The sequence below is a fragment of the Paramisgurnus dabryanus genome, chromosome 6 (assembly GCF_030506205.2).
Source record: "Paramisgurnus dabryanus chromosome 6, PD_genome_1.1, whole genome shotgun sequence".
Lineage (NCBI taxonomy): Eukaryota > Metazoa > Chordata > Actinopteri > Cypriniformes > Cobitidae > Paramisgurnus > Paramisgurnus dabryanus.
The window spans coordinates 29416710-29444336 of NC_133342.1; the positions used below are offsets into that span (position 1 = coordinate 29416710).

Consider the following 27627-nt stretch of genomic DNA (forward strand, 5'->3'; position numbering starts at 1 on the left):
TCTTTTTGGGCCGATACATCTCATTCTATCTTTGTCTGAGCAGCCCAGTTAGCGACAGACCAGTTTTTTTCTAGACAGACCAGCCCACTGACATTTAAGCAGCATTGGTTCTTTTTTTTACATGACATTAAGCTGGCCCAATCACTGCTTTGGTCTCTGTGCAAGTGAGCGTGCATCGTCGGTCGGTTCTTTTTTTAAATGACATTAAGCTGGCCCAATCACCGTTTTGGTCTCTGTGCAAGTGAGCCTGCATCGTCGGTCAGTTCACGTGTCAAAATAGAAAGAGAAAGAGATGGAGAAAAAACGCAAGGGAGGTGCAGAAAAACTGCGTGACAAAAAGAAACCGTCTCTTCAGGCAGGTGCTGCAAAATGTGTTAAAATAACACAAATGTTTTCTGCAGCAGCAGGACCTTCAACTTGTGTCGCTGGTGATGATGATGGTGGCGGTGGGGGCACGGTCAGCACCAGCACGCAAAGTGTCAGTGAGGAAATTGGGAGAGAGACGAGGGAGTAGTGAGTGTAGTGACTGCGGTAAGCAGAACTGCTTTCAAAACACAAGTTTAGATAGATACCCCTTTAATAAAACTGAGTCAAAAACACAAAATTATGATGATAAAGCTGCAATAAAATAATTGCACTCTTTGCTCTGTGACTACGTAGTGTATCTGATTTGTAGATTTTTCGTTGATTGTCTGTTCCAAAACGTATCATTTCTCTTCAAGCAAAATCAAACAATACAGGAGATCTGCTTACAGAAAAATATATGTTTATTGTATATAACAACACACTTGACAGATAATGTTACAAATCTCTATTACTGTAATCACACTAGTTTAGTTAATTGAATGTAGTGAATACTTTCCTGTAAGTACAGGTAATAATAATTCAACATTACTAAGCAGCACTTGTATTTTGTAAAAAGTCAGCAATCCAATGGCAAATTTTGCCAATTCAGAAGTTTGTGTTTAGAGTTGTGCAAAAAGTGTGCATGATTTCACAAATGTGTTTAGGGCGCTTTGAATTTGGTTCAGAGATTAGGGTTTAGTGTTTTATCAATTCAGAAAAACTGTCATCAACATATAATATGACAGTTAATCAGTTAGAAATATTTTTGTTTTATTCATTATTTATTATAGGTGTCATGATTTCGGTTTTATTGGCTGCTTTGTCTTTGTTTCACTTGTGTTGTGTTTTTGTTTTGACAGCTCCACACGTGTGCGCCTTCCACCTGGTGATCTCATTGTCTCTGACTCTTCGCACCGGCGTCCCACACCTGATCCTTGTTATTGCCCAATCCGGTTTGATTTAAATTCCCCTCGTTTCCTTTGTTCTTTGCAAGTTCGTCTTTGTATGTACCTGCCCGCTAGCTTGTCTAGTTCTAGTCCTGTCGTGTCTTAGTATCTGTCTCTAGTTATCGATTTTGGATTACTCACCGTGCTCTCTGCTGCCTTTACCCCGTTAGATTCCCCGCCCCGCTGTCAGTCTCTCCCGAGTGGTGTGTGTACGCTCTGTCTGTGGATTCTCCGAGCGCCAGTCTACATCTTGCGCTGTCCAGCCGCAGTGCGCTCTCGGGCGCGTAATTCTGCGTTATGCGGCTTTCACATGGGATGCGGTGTGCGCTGGGTTCGGCGCAGCCAAGCGATTGTGCTCTGATGGCCAGACCAAAGTAGGCGGGGTTTTCAATAAATTACTACAGTGTTTATATTTGCGTTAAATAGTCGACGAGGAATACAGAGACTGCTGTTGCTCATCTCCATTTCACGTAACTTTAAGCATACCTACAACAAGCTGCTTGACTTAAACCACACCTAACATGCCAACTTGAATTGCTTACGTGTTTCCATGACACGGCTTTCCTTCCGATGTCTCTGTAGGAGCATAAACTTGTATTATAAAGCTCTGAGAATCCCGAGTATAAGCTTTCGTCCATTTTGCTTGTTGGATGGCCCATTTCTATTGGCCGCGCGGGTAATCGTCACAGAGCGCAGCGCAAAAGTTAAACTATTTTGAACTTTGACCGCGGCGTGAGCGCAAGCTGCGCTCCGCTGCGCTCGCGCTTTGCTCGGCGCAACAAAAAACCGCCCTCGCGCGGCGCAAGCCATTGAAATGAATGGGTTTCGCAGCGCACACCGCTTCCTATGTGAAAGACCCATAAGACTCGGACTGCCGCTGTGCGCTGTCCAGCACAGACTCTGCTGAAGACTCTGACCGCCTCTCTCTCTCTCTGTGCCCCGCCAGGATTTCATCTTAGAGGATTTCGGATGTGCGAGTGGACGTTCCACGGCTGTGCTGTGTTTCCCACTCTGAGCCTTTCCCGAAAAGGATTCCGTTGAGCCTGTCTCGCCTGTGTTGTCTCCTCCTCTCATACATCACCACGAACACAGAGTGTCTTCTTATATACATATTGACTTTCAAAGTGTGTCTTCTATTATACATATTGACTTTCACAGAGTGTCTTCTATTATACATATTGACTTTCACATTTGTGTCATCTTTTATACATATTCACTGAGTGTCATCTCCTATACATCTGAATAAACACCTCTGCGCTGGGATCCTTGTGTTTGTCGTTCCTAACAATAGGCTGCAGTGTGAAGTGAATAGTGTATTTTAGGACCTAACAAAAATGTTTACAAATGTTTTAAGGATAAAGCTTGTTTTAGGATTCATAAGTGTGGATTATACAGTTTCATTGCATTAATAAATAACACCTTCTAGAAGTGTTTGTTGTGTCAACTCTCACTCTTTTCTACCTGCTATTAATTGGGTTTAGTGCTTTTATGGAATTGGAGTTGCTATTGCTATACATATTTAAAGGCGTGCAAAGATGGGTGGTATTTGTAATTATAGTGTGGGCCGGTTTGGGCCAAAATGCCAGGGCCGAATTTTTGTCCCTGTCCAGCCCTGATCATGGTTTTTAGTCAATTGATTAATAAAAGGAAAACTTTTTTTTAACTGTAGTAAGACCATGGTTATTTTTTGTGAAGGCAGGATGGATCAAGGTTAAAACATAAACTCCCTAGTACAATGTGTCACGTTAGGAATCAGGATGAAGACTGAAGGATGAGTCTGACTACAGCGTTAAACCGTTGTGGGGTAACTGCCCAACACACAACATTAACAGTAAGTTTTCCTTTCACTCCAGCTTAAATGTTATCTACATGATAAACAGGACATTTTGAGTTATCAGTAGTCCATTATCATAGAGTACATTATGAATATCAATTTTAATATTAGAACATGCTTCTACATATTTATGGGTTATATTTTCACAGGTGACATTTGAGTGAAAATAAAAATCAACACAGAGACTTTGTGTTGATCTCTACAGGATTTCTTGGAAGATCATCCAACACAGAAAAGCTTCAGCATAAGGAAGACCCACTTTAGCCAAATCAAACACCATTTATAGACATTACCATCTTTCCCACCTGAGGTTTGAGAGGTTTCGCTCAGACAGAAAAACAGGAAATCTGTTGAAATGATAGTTTCTTAATAGTTTTACGAACATGCAGTTTAAGAATAGAAACTTCATAAATATGCCATAAACATGATATAGCAGATTAATTATCAAACTTAAGAAACTACCTAGCTTGATGTATTAACATGACATCAAACACATGTCATGTGGTTGGCTGTCATGAGGCCATTACAATTGTGTCTGACCACTTCTTACAAGTGATAAAAATTGAACACAACTCTCTACGATTCACAGTGGACTTCCCATCGAGACCACATTTGTTTTTCAAAGATCACACCTTTAGGGGTGTCATACATCCGTATTCTCATTCTCTCAAAGCAAACTGTATATGAAATGCTACATTCTACATGCACAAAGAATCTGAAACTGATCTTTTTTGTTTTCAATTGAAATATCGCAATTCAAGTGGTTACAATGGTCTCACTCATATGACAACAGAACTTAAGCAAGCAAACTTCACTCAATGTTGATAGACACCTCCCATCTTAGACATAAACCAATCACCCACTGTATGCAAATTAAGGACAGCCCTGAGTTACAACAACCAGTCAGTACCAAATTCCTATATGCGTTGTCACTGTGGATATTTAAGGAAATGTTGTAAATGGTTCAGGGGGATTTTCTGTTTTCTTTGAATTATGACCTTCCTGCCTGGCTAATAAATTGTGTTTGGATTTATTCTGTGTTGCTAAGTTATTGACATGACTAGTAAATTACGATGTATCCTTGTTAATGCAATGACTGAAATCAGTTGAGGAGAGTCGCACAACCCGCATCTTTAATCTCCGTGAGGTTGAGCAAAAGCTGTTGCACTAACATCACAAGACTGGCCATGGCACATGCTTGGGTGGTGTTCTTGGTTATGCCGCATGGTTACGACGGCAGGTCAGGCCCCATCTCGTTTATGTCATACAGGAGTTTGGCCTGATATAACTGCAGCACTCCCATTGCGTGAAGGGCAGGAAAGGCTTGACCATCAGCGGCATACGATTCAGAAGGAAAGAATGAAGTGAAATGGCACATATTGGGAGGGTGGTTAGACATCGCTCTCCAACCGTTGACGAATAAGGGAAAGAAGTGCACCTACCTGTATTACTCGTGTGGTTGGAGTTTGGTGTCATCTGCACCGTCAATGTAGAGAGAATCTAGGTGACAGAACTGTGGGAGCAGGTAAAGCGCGGTCCGCGCCAAGAGCACATGAGCTCCTAATGGACCTCCAGGAAGAAGTGGCTGGTCTCTGATGGAAGGGCTGCTGGCAGCGTCCTGGCTGCAGAAACCATTTGTCGAGTCGGCCCTGTTCAGGTTCGACCAGGGAGGACCACTGAAGCCCGAGTTTTGCAATTTCCAAATAAAACCACTTCTCTCACTTTGCGGGCACAGGTCTTCGTGGGCAAAGAGAACTTGTTCTCAAAAGCAAAGTAGAGAGACTGCAACATGAGCTCATTCCGGCTTGTGACTTCGTTGCTGTTTACGTCTCTGACGGCGTAACATGGGGAGCAGTACCGCTGAAGGTGTAGAATCGGACACGTGGCACAACGAGAGAAAGACGCTCGCATTAGCCACAACCCGATTCAATGAGAGTGGGTTTGACCCAGGTGCAAAAACCTTCAAGGGTCAGAGAGGCTCAGCGCAAACTGCAGTACCTAGGCAACATTATATCAATGCAAAGAAAATTCTAGCTCTTCTGGATAGCAGCAGAAGCTTGGAGCATGAACTCTGCTCCAGTGCTGGCAAATGAACTGGCATGCTCGAACGCAATTAAGCTGTCATTTTCACAGACGTTAACCAATAGGCTTCTGTTATTGATACCTCTAAAAGCATAACATTTATTTGCATCTTATGATACTATATGGTTTTCTGATACTCTATGCATTAGTTTGTGAAAACATTATAGTTTAAAAATGGTTTCTATGCATTTGTATATAGCTCATAAATGCCTTTGTAGATATGGACTGATAAAACTGAGAAGAGTTGCTGCTGCACTGGAATATCTCTATATTCAATCTAACTGTAAAATGTCTTTTTAGAATTTTCTGTACCACTGGAGACTTCACATTTATTCATTTCTGTATTGTTTATTGATTCACAGATGTACAGTAGTTCTCATTTTTTTATTCACTACTTAAAAGCAGTCAAGAAATAATGCTCTGAAGCATTTAACACTACATTATAAATACACATTCAGTATATGACATCTGCATAAAATAAGAATTTAAAAAAGAAAATGCTTTATGATTTGAATTTACATAATATCTAAAACTTCAGATGCTGGGTGGCATCTTTTCCTTTGTGTGGATCCATAGAAGATGACACTCGAAGCAAAATTTGGCCTATAAAGTTTACGTGTACCTTTTTATTTCAATTTATTAAGAGTGACGGCCACAGTCTCTTAAGTTTTTTACAAAATAATTATCAACTCAATATGTATGTTCATGTACTTAGTTACTGTATGTTGTACTGTAAGTAGCTGTGTAATAAGCAGATTAATCTATTAGATAGTCATACTTTGTGAATTTTCACCAAATGCTTTAGACAATGAGCAGCACTGAGACAGTATAAACATATGAAGGTTTCATGCAGCATGAAAGACAGATCTATTCTGCGATCTCAATGTTGTCAATCAACGCTCTGGAGTCTTTACTTCTAGAACGAGATGTCTCCGTGTTATTATATAAGGGATTTTCAAATGTAGGCAAAGAAAGTCTTTTTGGACCTTTGTAGATGTAAATGTAAGCAAGGAGTCCTAATACACCCAACCCTGCAATGGACAAGAACACTGCCAATCCAGTATAAACCCTATGAGGTTCAGGACCTGTGAAAATCAGAAAACGGCATTAGTGATTCTCTGTTGTGTAGCTTTAATGTCAATACAGTTATTCATGTTAGTTCATGGTGCATTAGTTAATTGGAACATTTACAATAATTAATTTTATAAAATAATTTGTAAATAATGAAATTAACATGCACAAAGTTTAATAAATGCTGCAGATGTATTGTTCATTGTTAGTTCATGTTAGCTAATGCACTACCTATGGTAATTGTTAACAAATACAACTTTATTGTAAAGTGTTACCAAAATGTCTTTAGCTAGGTTTCCATATGAGCAGACTTGTTTATTGCTTTTTAAATGGCTTGAATCATTTTCAAGCAGTGTTTCTTAAAAAACTGTAAGTAATAGAAAAGCATTAGGAATTAAGTCACCATACCTTTATCTGGAGCCTTAAGTGTTGGATATATTACTGCAGGGAAAGCAGATCATATTACTGTGAGATATTTAAAGATAATATATAGTATAAATGACTAAAACTTGCTTTAGAATGAGGCTAGATGAAATGATCATTTTAAGCTTGATCACTTTTGCCATAAGAAATTAATAAATATTTAGATAAACATTTAGATGATCTTATCATTTAAAAATCTTTTATAATGTAGTATGATGATAGAAGGGAGATCAGAGCCAGCATTCCCTACTTCTCAATGTATGATACAGTAGATCATTTTGTTTATTCTGTGTAGGCTATCAAACATTTACAAGTTTTTTGAAAAAAACTAGCTTTAAAGCTACAGTAGCAAGATATATTGCCTTTGACTCTGCCCTGTAATACAAAATGTCAAAAATAAAGAAGTGTTTGTGAATTCTGCTCTAACAATCCTTACCTTTGGCTGTTTTGCAGATATATGGTAGGTAGGCATATTCGCAATGCTTTTTTCGCCATTTTTTAGTGTCGCCAAAGATATATGTACAAGAGGGATTGTCAAAAAATCGTTCAAAATGTTCTTCTTCATCAACATAATTTTCTTTAGGTTCCCAGTTAGTGTAATCTACCACATTGCCATCCGTCCATAACAAGTGTCCTGCACAGACCCAAAGTTAGTTAAATAATAACCAACATGAGTCGGTCTTTGAAGAAGATCAATTGATAAAATAGAATAAAGCTTTACCTTTAAAGGTCTGGAAAAGACCTATCCAATAATCTTTGTGATTTTCCAGCATCAAGATGTTGTTTTGTAAAAACGTATCCTCTGCTTCATCCATAACACTTACAAGTGATGCTCCTGATAGACAGAAAATCAACATGCAAACATATTTTATGCACATTCAGCAAATTTATAATACTAATAGTGATACAACAATAAAAAAACATTTATTATAACATGATAAAACTGCCATTTCGATCTGTTCATTTACTCACCCCATGTCAGACAGATTCGTGAGGCTCTGCCCCATGGCTGGGGGTCTCTTACAAAAGAATAGCAGCTGTCTCTGAACGGGATCCACCTCAGTGGGCTATCTTCTGTTGATTCGGGACACTGTCCGGGATACTGTGCCGGAGGTGTGGGAGGAATCTCTATGGGAATTATTTGTTGTAGGTCTTTAATATGGGTATAGTTGTGTTTATAGTACAGTTTAGAGTTACATGAAAAGTTTCAAGAAGAAATGTAGAGAGAACAGTAGTTGGACTCACCTGTTGACTGCTCACAGATACTGTGAAAGGTTTTATTGCAGAAGGCTGTTCTCCATTGTCCATTTACATCCATGTAAACACAAGGGCGGTTTGGCCGTGGCTCACCAAAGGCCCATTTTTCCATATTCATGTGCCAGTTATTTATCCATAAAAAGTAACCATTTGTCTGAAAGTGAATGCAAGTACATGTGTGTTATGTGTGAAAAAAATATTTACACTAGATGCTGTTCAGTGTTATTCTACGTAATGCTTAAGTGATTCATTATGACTACATGTTACTGTACATTTTTGTATCTTTTGGACTGTATATATCCACTTTCATTGTACACTGTCAAAAGAAATGTTCCCAAGCTGTCACAGGGGTGGTAAAATACATATATATTCAGTGTTCATATATATATACAGTCTTGTTCAAAATAATAGCAGTACAATGTGACTAACCAGAATAATCAAGGTTTTTAGTATATTTTTTATTGCTACGTGGCAAACAAGTTACCAGTAGGTTCAGTAGATTCTCAGAAAACAAACAAGACCCAGCATTCATGATATTCACACTCTTAAGGCTGTGCAATTGGGCAATTAGTTGAAAGGGGTGTGTCCAAAAAAATAGCAGTGTCCACCTTTGACTGTACAAACTCAAAACTATTTTGTACAAAAAAAATTTTTTCTGGGATTTAGCAGTCCTGTGAATCACTAAACTAATATTTAGTTGTATGACCACAGTTTTTTTAAAACTGCTTGACATCTGTGTGGCATGGAGTCAACCAACTTGTGGCACCTCTCAGCTGTTATTCCACTCCATGATTCTTTAACAACATTCCACAATTCATTCACATTTCTTGGTTTTGCTTCAGAAACAGCATTTTTGATATCACCCCACAAGTTCTCAATTGGTTTAAGGTCTGGAGATTGGGCTGGCCACTCCATAACATTAATTTTGTTGGTTTGGAACCAAGACTTTGCCCGTTTACTAGTGTGTTTTGGGTCATTGTCTTGTTGAAACAACCATTTCAAGGGCATGTCCTCTTCAGCATAGGGCAACATGACCTCTTCAAGTATTTTAACATATGCAAACTGATCCATGATCCCTGGTATGCGATAAATAGGCCCAACACCATAGTAGGAGAAACATGCCCATATTATGATGCTTGCACCTCCATGCTTCACTGTGTACTGTGGCTTGAATTCAGAGTTTGGGGGTCGTCTCACAAACTGCCTGTGGCCCTTGGACCCAAAAAGAACAATTTTACTCTCATCAGTCCACAAAATGTTCCTCCATTTCTCTTTAGGCCAGTTGATGTGTTCTTTGGCAAATTGTAACCTCTTCTGCACATGCCTTTTTTTCAACAGAGGGACTTTGCGGGGGATTCTTGAAAATAGATTAGCTTCACACAGACGTCTTCTAACTGTCACAGTACTTACAGGTAACTCCAGACTGTCTTTGATCATCCTGGAGGTGATCATTGGCTGAGCCTTTGCCATTCTGGTTATTCTTCTATCCATTTTGATGGTTGTCTTCCGTTTTCTTCCACGTCTCTCTGGTTTTGCTCTCCATTTTAAGGCATTGGAGATCATTTTAGCTGAACAGCCTATCATTTTTTGCACCTCTTTATAGGTTTTCCCCTCTCCAATCAACTTTTTAATCAAAGTACGCTGTTCTTCTGAACAATGTCTTGAAGGACCCATTTTTCTCAGCTTTCAAATGCATGTTCAACAAGTGTTGGCTTCATCCTTAAATAGGGGCCACCTGATTCACACCTGTTTCTTCACAAAATTGATGACCTCAGTGATTGAATGCCACACTGCTATTTTTTTGAACACACCCCTTTCAACTAATTCAACTAATTGCCCAATTGCACAGCCTTAAGAGCGTGCATATTATGAATGCTGGGTCTCATTTGTTTTCTGAGAATCTACTGAACCTACTGGTAACTTGTTTGCCACGTAGCAATAAAAAAATATACTAAAAACCTTGATTATTCTGGTTAGTCACATTGTACTGCTATTATTTTGAACAAGACTGTATATATATATATATATATATATATATATATATATATGTAAAAGCCTAAACTTTCATCAGGGTGAATTATGATAACAGAATTTTCATTTCAGGGCGAATACTTTATTTAAAGAGCAACATTAATATTAACTAATAATCTACCTTTACACTGTTAAGACCGATCCAAATGGGCTGCTGGGTTCTGAAGATCTGTAACTGGGCATAAGCTTGTGTAATTGAGCTCCGAATGCTGACCAGATGAGCGCCATGCGACTCACACCGGCGGTTTGCCTCATCCCATGTTTGGTTCTCTCTAATCACTTTAAGCGATGAATTTCCCATCTTCACAAAAGTGTCAGGAAATTCAAACGGCACTGAGGTCAATGCAGGATCTGAAAGTATAAAGAATGTAAACATTTGATTTATTTATTCATTATTTGCCTTAAGAGCCACGAGATGAAAAAAATGAAACAAAATGTAAAAATCTACAAGATGTCTAGAAGATTTAGCTAGGCTCACCAATATCACGGGCGCAGATGAAACCGTGAGTTGCATTACAGTCGGTTGCCACCCATTTTCCAAAGTCAAAACTCGAACCATGTCCAATAACAGCACATTCCTGTTTAAACAAGCAATGTGTCATTGTAGCCCTTTATTCTATTTTCATTAATGACCTGTATAACATCACATTTTCACATTACCTCATCGCTTGAAGACACATATTTAGTCCAATGATACCCAAACCACTGTAAGTGCAACAACAAGTATTTAAATGAAAATCATTTTCACGGGTCATGCAGATAACATTAAATCGACACCAAGTTTTAACTATTTAAATGTATTAAGATTTGCAATTTACATGATACGTGTGTGGTTCTCCTCTGGCCCAATGTGTGAATTCCACACTACTTCCATCTGTCCACTTGAACCTTCCATTTGCCAGATTGCTGAGTCCAATCCAAAGGTCTGTAGTTTTATCAGGTAGCATTGTTGTAAAATAGGCTGCAAAAGTCCAACATGATGCATTATTCACAAAATATCCTAATCAGCAACAAATCAAATCTAGCAGCATAGCATTTGTAGGTTTTTTTAAAAACGGTGGGATATTATAAAAATATTTTTTTTTAAATAAAAATCTAACATGCATATTATATATAAAACATTTGAAAAAGAAGACAAAAGCAGAATTTTTCTATTGTCACCAGATGTGCTAATGTTTTGCTGTACTTCCCAGTCCTTGACTCTGATTGGTCAATAGCTGTTTTATAGCCATTTTTACAGATAAATATTACAGTTAATCTAGAGTTGCGAGCAGTGATAAAATTGTACCTTGTTGTTGTTCATTCATGACAGATACCAGATCTCCACCTAGATCTCTGCAGTATTCTCTCGCTTCTTTCCATGTTTTTGTGTCTTCTCTTATCATGTAGCACTAGGTTTATGGAAATGGACAAAAGTATATGGCAAATGATTTATTATAATATATTTATTCTCAAGTATTAATTATCAACACATAAATTGCAATTACTAATTTTCATTGCAAATAGCTACACAATTTAGCTGAAGCATCAATGTATCTTGTGAAACCAATTCATGCAGTATAACACTGTTAGTATTACAGTATGTGAAGATGTGTTCTTAAAAGATTGAAGGTTACATTATTCACCTTTGTCTGAAATTGTTTCCACTCTCGAGTACAACCTCCTTTTGGTTCTTTTGTTGGGGCCACTGTGGCATTGACCGGAGGAGCTTCACTTCGCTTACAAACATATGCCCACTCATCACCACAGTTGACAGTTTCCCAGAGTCCTGGAAAAGTTCAAATGCAATAGATTTATTTTGAATGGGTTTTAATTTATCACATAGGTCATCTGTTAACACAAAAGAAGTTCATGGGGAATCTGCAGTCATTTCCTGTGTTGATATTTGTACAAAACTTTGCAGAATGCTTCGAATCTATCAGTGGTCAATAACACAATTCATATCTGAAGTTACGTATGTGAATGACGATCGGCAGATGTACCTTGAGTTATGGTCATCTTCACACATCTTTCCTCACTGTTCAAGAGCGCCGGCTGATTTGCTTCCCAAGCTTCAAACACTACAGGGGAGCCATCTATCCATCTGGATGAAAGCAGCCATTGGATTGTTAAATACTTTTTAGCAATAAACGTACGAGAAGCTCAAATGCAAAAGCCGCTAGACGCCACCTCCATCAAAAATGAAATAATGATAATAGCTGAATGCTTTTGGCACATATTATACATTAATCAAATACTTTGCTTTAAAACTGCTTAATCCTGGCCTTGAGCCATTCAGAAATACCGGTTTGTTGGCAAAAACCGTTAAATGCCATGTCGATTTTTCATCAAAGTCCTTTAAGTGCAAATTGGACAAAACATGGAGTACAGCATGGAGTATGTACAGTCACATACAGTATGGATCACAGTGCCCCCTAATGTGTGGTTCAATTTTAACATTCTGACTTTCATCCTTTGCATTGTTTCTGGTTGCATCAATAGTGATTTTTTGCAACTACAGTAGGTCTTGTCAAAAAGCTCACATGCACAGATGGATTGCAGCAATAGAGAGACTATTGAGTTAAATACCAATGAAATGACTAAAGTGACATTTGTGAAAATAAGGCAGTATAATTACTGACTTTTAACCTTTTCTTTGCCATTAAAGTGACGTTACTAAACCTAAACATAAAAGCCTGATAAAAAATATATCCTTGTGTTCTTCACATTCAACTTACTGGTAAGACCCATCCAAATCAACAGCCAAACCAATAATAACATCAGTGTGCATGTCTTTAGCCTGTGACAGACAGAATAACATATCATGTATTGGGAATCAGTGAATTCAATATACAAGTATATTCGATAAATCTGTACGCCGTGTCATACCTGATGCCAGATGAACACACGCTCTTCCTCATCATTGATAACCGCAAGATCACCATGTCCTTGCTTGCAAATTTTCCTTGCCTCATTCACAGAGACAGATGAGTATGAAGACACATAATATTGATTCCCTTTAAATTCAATCCAGCCATCCTCGGTCGTATTATACTCTGAAATTAAAAGTAAGACATTACAAATTTTGGCTCTTCTTTGGTCGTCAAACAGTATGAAAGAGAACATGTCACATGTTGTGACCAGTGTTTAATAAGTAGAAGACTGACCTATTTCTGTAATATTTACTTGCTTTGGGGTCTTTCCTATAAAGAGAGGATAGTGGTAAAATGTCTTGTACTTTATTAAAATAGTATTTATAATCTAATAATGATAGAATTTAATGAAACCCCTATTAGATAAAAAATGGGTTGTACCTTTTTGGATTTGACAATACCATTCTTTCTTGTCTTGACAAGTCACATCATTCCACCAAATATTACGGTCCCACCATGAAACTTCAACTTCTACGCAATTTTCAATGTTGTTTAAATTGTTTGGTTCATCACTGGCCCAGTTTTGATAAGATGACTAAAGGAGAATACATTTCGAAAAAAAAAAAACATCAAATGTAAATTCTCACATTCACACTTAACCAAAGTAAATCTTTTTTCAGACTTTTCCATACACTCAAAAAATGGCTGGGTTATTTTTAATCCATAATGGGTAAATAAATATTGGACAGAACACGTGCTGGGTTAAAAATTGAACCAATTTTGGGTTATTTTAACCCAACTGCTGGGTTATTATACCCCATGGTTGCATAACAACAACCCAACATTGGTTAATTTTTAACCCAGCACGGGGTAATTTTTAACCCAGCATGTGTTCTGTCCAATATTTACTTACCCATTATGGGTCAAACATAACCCAGCCGTTTTTAGAGTGTATTTTGCGGGAACAGTTCAGTAAACGAAAGCAATATTTTCAATGTTGGATTATGTACCTGCTTGCTTGGTTTTACTAAAAATAATTGTTTATACTAGTTGACAGTAAGTGATCTATAAATCGCAGGTGAACAACAAAGTATGGTGTATTGATGTACTCACCGCAGAACCATCACTCCACACATAACCCACAGCAGGATCCTGAATACTATAACCAACCCATGCAGCGTACATACTACAAGCAAAGCCATATGATTTGTCAAACACTGATGTCATTATTAGCTGGATATTTTTCAGCCGTTGTTAATGAAATGCAAGATAAATATTACCTTCCTTGTGACCAAGGAACATCAGTCTCCTGATGGATGCTCAGGAGATCTCCACCTAACTCTCGGCAGAAGTCAAGAGCTTCATTCCAAGTCTTCCTTTGGTTGGAGGCTACATCAAAAAACTTCAAAAAAAGAAAATTGTAAATAAAATATGTCTTCTACTACCAATTTCCTTATTCTGTAATATAGAGTCAAAATGTTCTTTAAAGGATTAGTCAATAAAAAAAAAGAAAGATCCAGATAATTTACTCACCACCATGTCATCCAAAATGTTGATGTCTTTCTTTGTTCAGCTGAGAAGAAATTATGTTTTTTGAGGAAAACATTCCAGGATTTTTTTCATTTTAATGGATTTTAATGGACCCCAACACATACAGTAACAGTTTTAATGCAGTTTAAAATGGCAGTTTCAAAGGACTCTAAACGATCCCAAACGAGGCATAAGGGTCTTATCTTGCGAAACGATTGTCATTTTTGACAAGAAAAAGATGCACTTTTAAACCACGACTTCTCGTCTATCTCCGGTCCTGTGACACGCCAGCGTGACCTCACGTAATTGCGTAATGCTGTGGAAAGGTCAAGCGTTACATATATGAAACGCACATTTGCAGACTATTTTAAACAATAAACTGACACAAAGACATTAATTAGTATCATTCCACATACAACAACGTTGGAACGGTCCTCTTTCTCCACACTTGTAAACACTGGGGCGTAGTTTCGCATACGTCATCCTTGACCTCTTGACATGCTGACGTATTACGTGAGGTCACACGACCGGAGGAAGCAAGAAGTTGTGGTTTAAAAGTGCATCTTTTTCTTGTCAAAAATGACAATCGTTTTGCTAGATAAGACCCTTATGCCTCGTTTGGGATCGTTTGGAGTCCTTTGAAACTGCAATTTTAAACTGCATTAAAACTGTTATGTGTTGGGGTCCATTAAAATCCATTAAAATGAAAAAAATCCTGGAATGTTTTCCTCAAAAAACATAATTTCTTCTCGACTGAACAAAGAAAGACATCAACATTTTGGATGACATGGTGGTGAGTAAATTATCTGGATTTTTTATTTTAAGAAAGTGGACTAATACTTTAATTTGTTTTTCACTTATTTAAATAACAAAAATTCAACATATGGTAATATCTACTAAACACAATTTGATGCTGACACAATTGCTTGTTGTTCCTGCAATAACATTTTAGGATTTGTGTTGTTGTTCGGTGTGAACAACATTATTACACATACATAATTAATCTCAGATATTGGCAAAAATGCACCAATAGATTGTGTCATTACTGTCATTTTACCTTGACACAAAGGTTTCTAGATCCAATTGGTACCCATTCTTCACTACATTTCAGAGGTGCGGAGGTCGGTGGCGCTTGAGTTGTAACCACTCCCTCAGCTGCTTGCTTGCAAATGTATTTCTCTTTATTCGAGCAACTCAGCACATCCCAAAGTCCGGCAAGCATTCCAGTCGTCATGGCAACACAGCCTTGCTTTCTTCCTGTTTATTTTTTTAAATACAAAAGAAGGCTACACCATGAGTCAACCATGATGGTGCTAGCATTAGTAAACACTTTAATTTCTCTATAATTTTCTGTTTAGCGTAATACTGTACCTGGCATTCCAGTGTTGAAATGAGTATATGGAACTTTCTTAGTGTTTGTCCATTCAAAAGTGTGTCGATCCCTTTGATTGGACAGCCCTGTCCAGAAATACTTCTCCGGTCGTGCTCCAACAAAACTAATCAAGAATGCATTTTCTATCCTAATGGGAACAAAAACATGATTATTTATCAGATGACTGAAGAAGAACTTCAAATATTTCGTAGAGTAAAAATTGACATTGAAATATCCTCTAAATTTGAAATGTACTATAAACAAAAATATAAGTAATTGACAACGGTTTAATGACCTGGATGTGATATCAACCAGTTGAGCGCCATCTTTAACACACATCTGTTTTGCCTCTTCAAAGGTCTTTGTCTCGGATGCTGCCATGTAACAGTAGTACCCATACCTGGTCCAACCCTTTTCAAAGATATTAAACAGCTGTCAGTAATTGTAACTCGGTCACTGACGTAAACTAGATTTCAGAATCAACACTTGAATCATCTGTTAATAAAATGGCTAGAATACATCTTCAAATCAAATTTTTGGCAATATTTTTCCCAACTATAAACACTTACGGGTTTACAGCCTGGACTTGTAATAACCGTGTCATTTTTTGAGGCTGTGGAGCTGGTTTTCTTCTTACAGATGAATCCACGCTTGTGCTCACAGATTTCATCTGCCCACTTTCCCTCCTAAAGACGAAACAGTTATTGTGCAAAAGATCTGACCATAAATCCATTATAACGGAAAAAAAAAAAAAGACAGCTAAAGATCATTAGGTATAGAATACATAGGATTTCTGAATAAAAAAAAATTCATCATATTGCTGTCATTTTACCTCCCCTCTCATTAAAACACAGTCTTCCTTATGGAGAGCGTTGTGACTTGGCTCTCCCACTTCCCATGGGACAAACGCCACGCTGGACTGATCACTCCACTCAAACAGCATTTGAGTTTTACGATCATTGAAACCGATCCACAGCTCATCCGTCTTTCCTGAAAACATCGATAGTGATCAGTGACATACAGAAGAACCTCTTTAATATCACAAACGCTCATTAGCTTATAGTTCAGTGCGTTTCATTTAAAAGTGAATCTATTGACACTCACGGTATCCGAGTTGCGTGATGACAAAGCTTTGCTCTTCTGTGTTCAGGATGCTCAGCAGGTCTCCTCTTTCCTGTTGACAGGTATCTCGAGCCTCCAACCAAGTTTTCTTGTTGCGATGGAGGAGATAACAGTGGCCTGAATATGGAATCCATGGGCTTTGGCAATAGCCGGTGTGCACCACTAAATCCAGATACAAACAACACACTTCTAACAACCAAAACCAAATATGTTTTAAATATTTTATGAATCAAAATTTTTTAAATGGAAATCCTACCAGGTGGAACGGTGGAAACAGAGTGCCCTCTTTGGCAGACGTATCCATACTTTTCTGAACAAAGTTCATTTGTCCATTCAGAACCATGAGGTGCTTTCAGAGCACCACAGCTCTGGCCTGGTTGTGTTGTTGGGTATCCTTTGACAAATAAACAATTTGATCATCACAACTACTTAACTTACTGAATAGTGTGACACAAAAAATCTAGGATGTGATAAACCAAGTCTCGTCACACCATGTATTTAGCCCATCATGTGTGTGGCTCATCTCGCCAAATGTGTTCGCAGCGTCATGTGAACGTCTCGGTTACATATGTAACCCTCGTTCCCTGAAGGAAGGGAACGGAGACGTCACGTCGTGACCGACGAATTGGGAACCGCTTCGCGGGTGACCTATCTGCTTCGAGAAACCTTTAAAACACCAATGAACTTGGCATGCAGATAATTGCATCTGCCGGCGCCGCCCCGCCGCACAGGTATTTAATGAGCGGCAGGTGCAGTTATCAAATCAGCTATTTTTTGCTGAGAAAGCTGGACAGAAGGAAAGGGTCCGGCCGATATCAGCAGTGGAACAGCAAACTGTGGCGACGGGACGTGACGTCTCCGTTCCCTTCCTTCAAGGAACGAGGGTTACATATGTAACCGAGACGTTCCCTTTCAGTCGGTCACTACGACGTCACGTCGTGACCGACGAATTGGGAATCCCTACCAAAGCGCCACTGAAGCTGACCCTTCCAGTGCCTGCATAAACCCTCCGACTTTCCTCTTTAAGGGAACGGAAATGGGGTTGAAGCAGAGGCCGGTCACTACTTGTTCCTTAACCCACGATAGTGACTAGGCGAACTGGGAAGCGAACTCGTCAGGCGGGACTAAGATCGCTGCGGAAAGAAAACCCTCTAGGGGTCTACCACTAAGGTGATGGATAAAAAGACACGAGGTCTATAAAAAATACACTCTCTTAGCAACACTAGAGAGGCGCGGAACGAACTCCGCTAAGGGAAACATGGTAAATCAGAAACTTTCCACGGAAATACTCACAAAGAAACCACTAGGGGGCGCAATGTGGGCGCTAGCCTCACCCAGATAGTCAAGGATACATCTAGTGAGAGGCTGGCAGCCGATGCTCCGCAACATCGGCCACCAAGCGGTGGAGGAGACAAAAAACAGCTTTTTGTAACGTTTTTGCCTTAACTGCCTTCCATAATGGTGCGGTCGTGCAGCACCGAAAAGAAAGGCACCAAGCCGACACAGGAGCCGTTCCTCGATGTTCTCACTGATCTGACGAGAGAACTCGAGAGGATACCGGCTCAACACGAACACTATAGAATCTAGTGAACGTATTAGGTGTCGCCCAGCCAACAGCTCTACAAATATCTGAAAGTGAGGAACCACGAGCCAAAGCCCAAGATGAAGCCACGCTTCTGGTTGAATGGGCTCTCAACCCAAAAGGGCAAGGAATGCCCTGTTTTTCATAAGCCAGGGCGATTGTGTCTACAATCCAATGAGACATCCTCTGTTTAGTGACAGCTTTCCCTTTCTGCTGACCACCGTAACAGACAGAGAGCTGTTCTGAGGTCCGAAAGCTTTGAATGCAATCCACATACACACGTAATGCACGCACAGGACATAACAAAGCCATGGCTGGGTCTGCCTGCTCCAAAGGCAGCGCTTGTAAATTCACCACGTGATCTCTAAAGGGAGTGGTGGGAACTTTAGGCACGTAGCCCGGCCGGGGTCTTAGTGTAACGCTGGATTCAACCGGTCCGAACTGAAGGCACGAATCGTTGACCGAAAATGCATGAAGATCCCCTATCCTTTTAATAGAAGCCAATGCGAGGAGCGTCAAAAATTTCATAGTGAGAAACCTGACGCTCACAGTCCGCAGAGGCTCGAAAGGGCAGTCCTGAAGGGCTTTCAGCACCATGGACAAGTCCCAAGGAGGAATAGAGGGAGGGCGCGAAGGATTCAGCCTCCGTGCACCTCTTAAAAACCTAATGACCAGATCGTGCTGACCCACGGATCTACCGTCTATGGGTACGTGATGCGCGGATATTGCCGCGATATCTACTTTAATGATAAGTGTCTTCTCCAAGCGGTGCTGCAGATATAAAAGCACAATACTGATCGAGCATTCCCGGGGGTCCTCTCGTTGAGAAGTACACCATACAACAAACAGGTTCCATTTCAGCGTATACGCCTGCCTCGTAGACGGCACTCGCGCTACAGTGATGGTGTTAGATACCGCCTGGGGTAAATCACCTAAAACCTCCGCGCCCCGTCCAGAGACCACACATGGAGGTTCCACAGATCGGGGCGAGGGTGCCATAATGTGCCAGGGAATCAGCAAGGGAGGGACTGTCGCGAGGAGAGTGAATTCTGTTAAACCAATTCCTAGTTGTCCGGTACGGCGCAACTAATAGAATGCGCTCCTCGTCCTCCCTGACTTGCACAGTGTCTGCGCAATAAAGCTTACTGGGGGGAAACCCCGCGGCCAGCTGTGTGCCAGTGCATTCACGCCGAGTGTTCCCTCGGATAATGAATAAAACAGGCGACAATGGGTTGTCTCTGAAGAAGCAAACAGATCTAACTGCTCTGCCGAAACATTTCCAAAACAGCTGAACCGACCGGGGGTGGAGCCGCTCGTGAGAGCGCGTCTGCCGCTGTGTTCAGCGACCCCGATATGTGAATGGCACGAAGAGACCTCAGATACTTCTGACTCCAGAAGAGGAGAGACGGGCGAGATGCGACAGGTGACGAGAGCGCAGACCGCCTTGGCGATAGATTTACGCTACAGCCGCAGTTTTGTCGGTGCGCACTAATACATCTTAAGCATCGAATCGCGTTGATGAAACGGACGAGCGCAAGATATACAGTGCACAGCTCGAGGCAATTTATGCCAATGTCGCTGGAATGTCGACCAGACCCCCGAAGCGACGAGCCCGCCGTACGTAGCTCCCCACCCCGTTGTAGAGACATTTTTGCCAACAATAGCATGCCTGGAGACCTATCTCAGTGGCATCCACACCCTGAGAACCGCTGGGTCTGACCACGGGGTGAAAGTGTGACGGCATCTCGATGTAATTATAATACTGTGAAAGCCGGTGAGCCACGCTCTCCTCGGCACTCGGTCATAAAGCCAACACTGAAGCGGTCTCATATGGAGCAGCCCGAGCGGTGTCACAGCCGCAGCTACTGCCATATGCCCCAGAAGTTTTTTTAAAATTATTTTAGTGGAACCGCAACCCTGCCTTTAAATGTTTAGGCAAGTCAGAATTGACTGAACACGCGCTTCTATGAGACGTGTTGTTAAATCGACCAAATCCCGTTATATTCCGAGAAAAGAGATCCTCTGCACGGGGCAAAGTTTACTCTTTTCCCAGTTTACCTGAAGACCGAGACGAGCGAGGTGTTTAAGTACACGATTTATGTGTGTGCACAGCATCTGACGAAACTGAGCTATTATGAGCCAATACGCCAAAAGGCAAACACCGCTCTCTCTCAGGGGCTGCAGTGCGCCCTCCGCAACTTTCGTGAAGACACAGGGAGAGAGAGAGAAGCCCGAACGGTGAGACTTTGTACTGATATGCCCACCCCTCGAACACAAAGCGGAGAAACGGCCTGTGTCGGGGAAGTATGGAGACATGAAAGTACGCGTCCTTCAGGTTGAAGGCTGCAACCCAATCCTGGGGGCGGATGCATTAAAATATGCTCCTCTGCGTAAACATTTTGAACAGCATTCTGTGAATGTGAATTCTGTGAATTCTCGACTCAGTACGCAGATCTAGGATCGGACGCAACCCGCCACTCTTCTTGGGTACAATGAAGTAAGGGCTGTAAAGCCCCGACTTTATCTCGGCTGGAGGGACCGGCTCGCTCGCGTCCTTCGCCAATAGGACAGCAATCTTCCGCACGCAGTACGTGCGCATCGGCAGCCTTCACCGTGGTGAAGCCTGAATATTTGAGAGGTAGCCGGGCACATTGAATGTATAACCGAGACGGATCGTGCGTAAAAGCCAACGCGACGGGCTGGGAAGCTCTTTCCAGGCCCCCAGATACCGAGCGAGAGGAAATTAACGGCACGATGTGTACCCGTGGCGAGCGGAGACGGGGAACTCAACGACGCGTGCTCTTTGGCCGCATTGTGAGATGTTGTGTGTAATGAAACACTTACCCGAAACCGCTGATGGATGCTGAGCAAAGGGGCTCCCTTGTAGATGTCCCGCTCGATACATCCGCTGGCGAATGAGGAAGAGGAGAACGTAGGGTTTTGAGCCCGTCCGAAGCTCCTATATGCCTCCGGGGACCTGGAGAAAGAAGAGGAATTCGCTCTTTGAGGTTAGTGGGTGCCGATTGAAGTCGGCGGAACACAAAACGAAACCAAGGATTCCCCACCCGGCCCTCCTACGGGGTGGGGGGGGAGAGTGATGTTTTCACCATCTCCTGACGAGCGATCCTCTCCATCTTCAGGTCGCCCGACTCAGAGCCGCTAAGTTTCATTTTCCACCTTTGTAGCGGGCTGAGTGGGCGGGTGAGCAGCTTACGACAGGTTCCTCAGAGCTGCCGGGATGAAGGAACGAAAAAAGCCGTAGCAGGACACCCTCGGCGGAAAGCAGACCAATATACTGACGTAACGGAGGGGGCAGCTAGGCTCCGACGTGGCATGAAGCCTCAGTCTGCTCTAAAGCGGCCGATCATTGTTGGACACTCTCAGCCGCGTCGCCGAAATGGCTGGTCTAAAAAGGAACATTAGGGCGATTATTAATGACCTACTTAATGCCCGCAAGACACAACCAGAGATGGCGTCCCTGGACCACCGGGGGGTGGGCATAGCACGTCCGGCGGCCTGTGGGGTGAACCCAGTCGCTCGTAGCGCCAGGTCAGAGCCACACAGGATTCTTTAGTTGCCGGACCGTGACCTCGCCTGTGCAGATCCTTCTGTGCCGTAGCCTGGCGGACCTGCATCGCGCCATGGCGCGCACGGCAGAGGCCGCCTCTCACAAGCCCGTGGGTCTGTGAGGGGAGGGAGGCTGGTCTCTTGGAGCAGCATAACCCTTAGCGGCCCCGCCGTCAGGAGAGGTGAGAGGTGATGGCTGAACGGTCGGTTCCGGGAGGAAAACGAGTTTTCCACGACCGTGTCAACCAACATGCACCCCGGGAAGAAAGGCACAGAAGGTTGGGGCTGTTCTTGCAGTCCTGAAGTGCCAATCATCTAGGCGGGACGGTGCGGGTGGGGGAGGAGCTCTCCGCTCCACACAGACCGTCTCCGCGCTCCCGAGCGTACATGGCCGCCACTCGGGGTCGAGCACGGGAGCCCCTACCCAACCCGAAGGCGGGAGTGGGTCCGAGTCGGCGACCGAATAGACGACCCCCTCTCCGATGCTGTGACAGACATAGAATCCTCGTGAGGACTGAAAGAGGACGAGAGCACGTAGAACACGCGCCACCCGTCTCTTACGGCACCTCTGGCTGTGGATGGGGGTGCTGAGAGTCACTGGACGAACCAGCTAACCGATTCAGCACCGTTTATACAGAGATAAGATTTCCGGAGTTTTGCCACCGCACCTTTAACGGGGCTCCGCAACGGAAAAAAGGGGGTGACGTTCCCGGAGGTACGAAACCCGTCTCCGCCATCCAAGAGGTTCACGCTCTCTTAGGAGTATGAACCCTCCACGAACGCCGCCTCAGCATGCACTCTTGCGCACGAGAGAGGACGATCGTGGCCACCCGGGGACCCATACATTTGCCGCATCCAGAAACACGGACAGAAAGACATCTTTAAAAAGACGCTCCTGCCTCAGTGCAAGTGAAATGCTGTCTTTAAAAAGACGCAGAACACCGCAATACTCTTTTAGAGGAAACACTCTTTTAATGTGCTGATGTTGATGAAGCACACAGGGGAACGGCTACGCACACACTCAACTAAGAGTGAGAAAAAAAATTAAAAAGAGAGGTGGAACACCCGCGAGCCTCCGCTGAAATGCCTTTGCCCAACCAAATCAAACACGCAGAGTTCTCCAAAGAGCAGAGAGTAGCTTCTCGTGAGCAGTCAGTCTGCCAGCTTTCGAAGCTAAAAAGCTGATTTGATAACTGCACCTGCCGCTCATTAAATACCTGTGCGGCGGGGCGGCGCCGGCAGATGCAATTATCTGCATGCCAAGTTCATTGGCGTTTTAAAGGTTTCTCGAAGCAGATAGGTCACCCGCGAAGCGGTTCCCAATTCGTCGGTCACGACGTGACGTCGTAGTGACCGACTGAAAGGGAACCATGTGCATCACGTGTCTTGTCAAAATAAGTGCCTACTGCACACACGTCTAAAGGGTTTATGATAAAAGAGAGGCTTGCGTTTGCCAGATACTCGCATAATCTCATGCGTAATCAGAGTTTAGTGTTAAGTTAGTGTTTTGCAAGTATTTTGTGAACGTGAGCATCTTGAGTTCTGAATACGTTTGTGTGTTCATATGCAGTTTTGGTTATTTATGAGAGAGATGGTGCATTTTATAACCAATCTGTACATTTTTGGGGCTTACAATTGCGTTTTCAGTGAGGCACTGCCACGTTAAATGGACTGCAATGGACAACTTGTTGGGTCGTGTCATCCTTCCATGATTTTGCATAATTATTAATATCCATTTAAATTTCAGTTTTGTCTACATTTCATTTTCAAATCTCTTGTGATTATTCAGACAGATGGAAAGCTACAGTATCGCAATTTTAAATAGTTATCTTCTGCTCTTGTAATATAGAACCAGCATAGTTTTGTTTAGTTTTTATCAATCATTTGCCTCTTAAACTGCATATTAACCACACTGCTAAGTCTCACATCTGTTGAGCTACAGGAATTCGGTCAGACTAAAAGATGAGTCTTACCACTGTGCCACTTCAGATAACGTAAAGGCTGTCCATTGGTCCACTGCCATCCACTGGACCCATCTAATTTGTTCAGTCCTGTCCATAGTGATATTTGTGCATTTCGAATCATTCCTGATCAAAAAAGAGAGATGTCTTTTACTGTACAGTAGATCAGTGGTCTCCAACATGGTGCCCGCGGGCACCAGGCTACCTGCATGAAATCTGTGAGGTGCCAAAAGCACATTCTATTAATAGCCTCAATATAAATATTAAATATTTATTTATTAAATTTTTTTATATTATCTTGGCTTCTTGTAAGTGTGTTAACATTTTAAACAATGATAAAACAGATCAACAAGTAAAATAAAATCACCAAGTAAAACAAAAAGTTTTGAGTAGACTAGAAAGTGGTAGCCCTTGCTAACAAAAATGTTGGAGACCCCTGCTGTATATACATCGGACGTTCTGTTTTTATGAGTTTTGGAGGGTCCAATGCACAATGTCTCTCTGATGGCCCTTTACCTGTAACAAAGGTGTGTTCATGAGGCTCAGAAACACTCAGGAGCTCTCCACCCTGCTGCTGGCAGCTCTTTCTTGCTTGATGCCATGTCAGCGCCGACTTATCGTTTAGCTGGTAATAGACATTTGTCAGAGGATTTTTGGACCAGAGCGTATCTGCAAAAAAATAACCCATATCCGTCAATATACGGAAGCAAATTTTCTACTGCTTAAACTGACATATTATAAATGTAATTCATGATAATGGACCACTGATAATTAAAAATGTCCTGTTTATCATGCAGGTAACACTTGAACAGGTGACTTACTGTCAGGTGTTGGGCAGTAGCCCCACAGCTGGTTAACACTGTAATCAGACTCAATTGCACACCATGGACTTTTGGCATGCTCGCTGGTACAATCTGCATACCATTTATTCTCATATCGAAAAGGAAAGTTGCATGGACGCCCAAATGCATTTCCATCAATTGTGTATAATTCTGGAAAACAAAAATAAAAATTGACTTTTAGAAAGAGACCCTGCTTGTGAAATTCCAACTAAATAAAAGTAAAATCAAACTTTGACGCCCCAATCTCATAATTTCACAAACAGGGCCACATTTAGCTGATAAAACAAATAATGATATGATTTTATGATTGATTATATATAATTATATACAGTACTGTGCAAAAGTCTTAGGCCACCATGCCAGAATTAGATTTGTTGTTTTTGCAACGTTATAGTGATCATATATAATTGTTTCTCAGTCTCTTTAAAAATAATACAACCAGAAAATACAGAAAATGTGTATGTAGTATTAAAAACTGTATAAAAAAGTTTTCAGGATAAACTCCCCTTCCACTTGAGCAATAGCAGGAAACTGCAGGAACTCTTAAACCTAAATAAAATTCAAGCCTAATTTTAAATTTTAAAGAAATTAGTCTTTTTACTTCATTCTGCTCAAAAATGCTCAAGATGTGTTTAGTGCCAAGAGCGGTCACACTAAACAAAGTCAAAGTGTTTGAAGAATGTCAAAGAAGACATTTAGTCCTAATAATTATTATTTTTTATACACATTTCCTGTATTTTCTGTTAATAAAATAGATTGAAAAATAAATATGGATGGACATTAAAACTTCTAAAACAACAAATTTGGTGGTGGTGATGATGATGGCCTAAGACTTTTGCACAGTACAGTATATTTAGTTTCTGTGATTTCATTTTTCATGTAAAGCTGATTTGATACATTGTAAAACAGTGCTACATAAATAAATATAATTTAACGAATGGGCCCAATAAACTTAACATAAAACAATAAAATACTAAATAAACCTACAAAATTATAATATATTATATTGTAATATATTTTATAATCATTTATTGTCAATGCACAGGTTAAATAGCATCAGTACAATATAAAGATCTTGGTAAAACATACAGTATTAACTGTAAAATTTGATTTTTAGTTTATAATTAAAAAAGTAATGTCATTTAATATTGCACTTTTTAATTATTAATAGCAATTATGAAATATTCCCATAAAATCAATTCACCCTTGTCCTTTTACATGCAATGTATGTTATAATCTGCTTTGCAAAACAGACTCCCTAACTGAACACATTTTTAAAATCCAAATTCACTTGCAGTGCATTCAGTCTTATTTGTTTGTGTGATTCATGGGAATCTGACTAACTGGTAGCACCATACTCTATAAACTAAGTTACCAGAACACAAAAGCAATATACGAAAACAAACACAAGCATTTTAACTTCATCCCAGTACTACGCCAAGCACTTTAAGACACGTACCTTCATAAGGCCGAGAGCAAATGTTGTTTTCTGTTCCATGAATTGTCCATTGACTCTTTGTTCCAGTGTCTTTAGAGATGAGTGGCACACCATTATCATTCACAGAAAGATACAAAGATTCATTCTTTAGTCGAAGCAATGAATCGCTCCGGCATTCCCACTTCTGCAAAACATTGTTGTCTTCACACATCAACCACTGCAGCTTTTTACCCACAGTCTTACTACCAACTCCAAGGCATTTCTTTGTGTAAACGTTCAAAATGCGATCCTTTGAAATCCAGCGAAACTGTTGTAAGCCAGCGAGTGGGTCGCAGTTATAAAGCCTGTCCAGGTAGTTTGCCATGCATTTGTTAGAATCCACATTATACATCAAAAAGTTTCCTTCTGCACAAAAATAAGGGAGATGAGACACAGTAGTGTTCAGCTATTTACTCTCCATTACCATTGATGATATATAAGCAAATCAAAACAGCAACTGATAGTATTTTTTACAGTAAATGGTACTACAACGACATATCAATGCGAATTAATTTATTATTACTATTCCATTACGGTTTTAGTTTTAGACATCAAATTTTTTTTGTTTGCACCATAATACTTAATTCTGTGTAACTGGAACCTGTTGTAAACAAACATGTACAATTACACTGCTTCATGTTCAATTTAAAATATTTGGTTATTATATTTATTGGTTCTTCCTAACCTCAAAATAGCTGGAAGAAATCTGAAAAGAAAAACAAACCAAAACTTGGGTCTTAGGAGGTTAAATAAGGAGAAAAAGAGAGAAGCTACAAACCTGACTGTGCAACGCAGTTTGATAGATTTAATAAAAGCAGAAAAACAACACAAATTATTTTCATCTTGATGATCCAGTGACAGTCTGAGCTTCTCAACTATCACATTCTTCATGCTGGCCTGCTCTTAAAACAGGTTTGGTTGTGCAAATCACAATGATATCCTGTCACATGCCCCCTCTTTCTTTTTTTTAGAAATGTTGAAACACTAATGTGACCACAAGATCTTTCTGGAAATGAAAAAGGTTTCTTTACGATAATCGAAAAATCTTAGTCACCTAATTCTTAGTCTCTCTGTCTGTCTGGGACATGTGAAAAATAAACATTACTGTCTGTAGTATCCCGACAGTCTCAAAATTGTACATTGAAATTCTTACTAATTAAACAGTAATCATTTTTGTATTATACAATTGATTCATTTGAGAATATACAGAAATAAAACTATAATAATTTTACCCTTCAAACAATTGATCATACTGCACATGTAGAACACTGTCACAGTAATTCTGCCATGTCAGCATGCACAACAATAACAGTACAAAAAAATAAAATTCCT

The 27627-nt window shown here is 40.7% G+C and overlaps 1 protein-coding gene across 1 annotated transcript; it reads right to left on the reverse strand.

Moving 5' to 3' along the window:
• Nucleotides 1–5573: 5573 nt before the first annotated feature.
• On the reverse strand, nucleotides 5574–27231 carry mrc1b (mannose receptor, C type 1b). Its single transcript, XM_065276499.1, has 31 exons — nucleotides 27074–27231; nucleotides 26278–26661; nucleotides 24798–24968; nucleotides 24493–24645; nucleotides 23989–24102; nucleotides 17123–17260; nucleotides 16849–17028; nucleotides 16577–16734; nucleotides 16314–16430; nucleotides 16040–16155; nucleotides 15744–15892; nucleotides 15430–15629; nucleotides 14123–14244; nucleotides 13956–14028; nucleotides 13284–13437; nucleotides 13137–13172; nucleotides 12859–13025; nucleotides 12708–12769; nucleotides 11973–12073; nucleotides 11616–11758; nucleotides 11279–11381; nucleotides 10809–10951; nucleotides 10651–10695; nucleotides 10469–10568; nucleotides 10112–10341; nucleotides 7948–8113; nucleotides 7675–7830; nucleotides 7424–7537; nucleotides 7139–7336; nucleotides 6688–6720; nucleotides 5574–6293 (listed from the first exon to the last, which is right to left on the reverse strand). The coding sequence occupies exons 1-31, from the start codon at nucleotides 27135–27137 to the stop codon at nucleotides 6076–6078; spliced, it is 4308 nt and encodes a 1435-aa protein (XP_065132571.1). The 5' UTR covers nucleotides 27138–27231; the 3' UTR covers nucleotides 5574–6075.
• Between the last annotated feature and the right edge of the window lie 396 nt (nucleotides 27232–27627).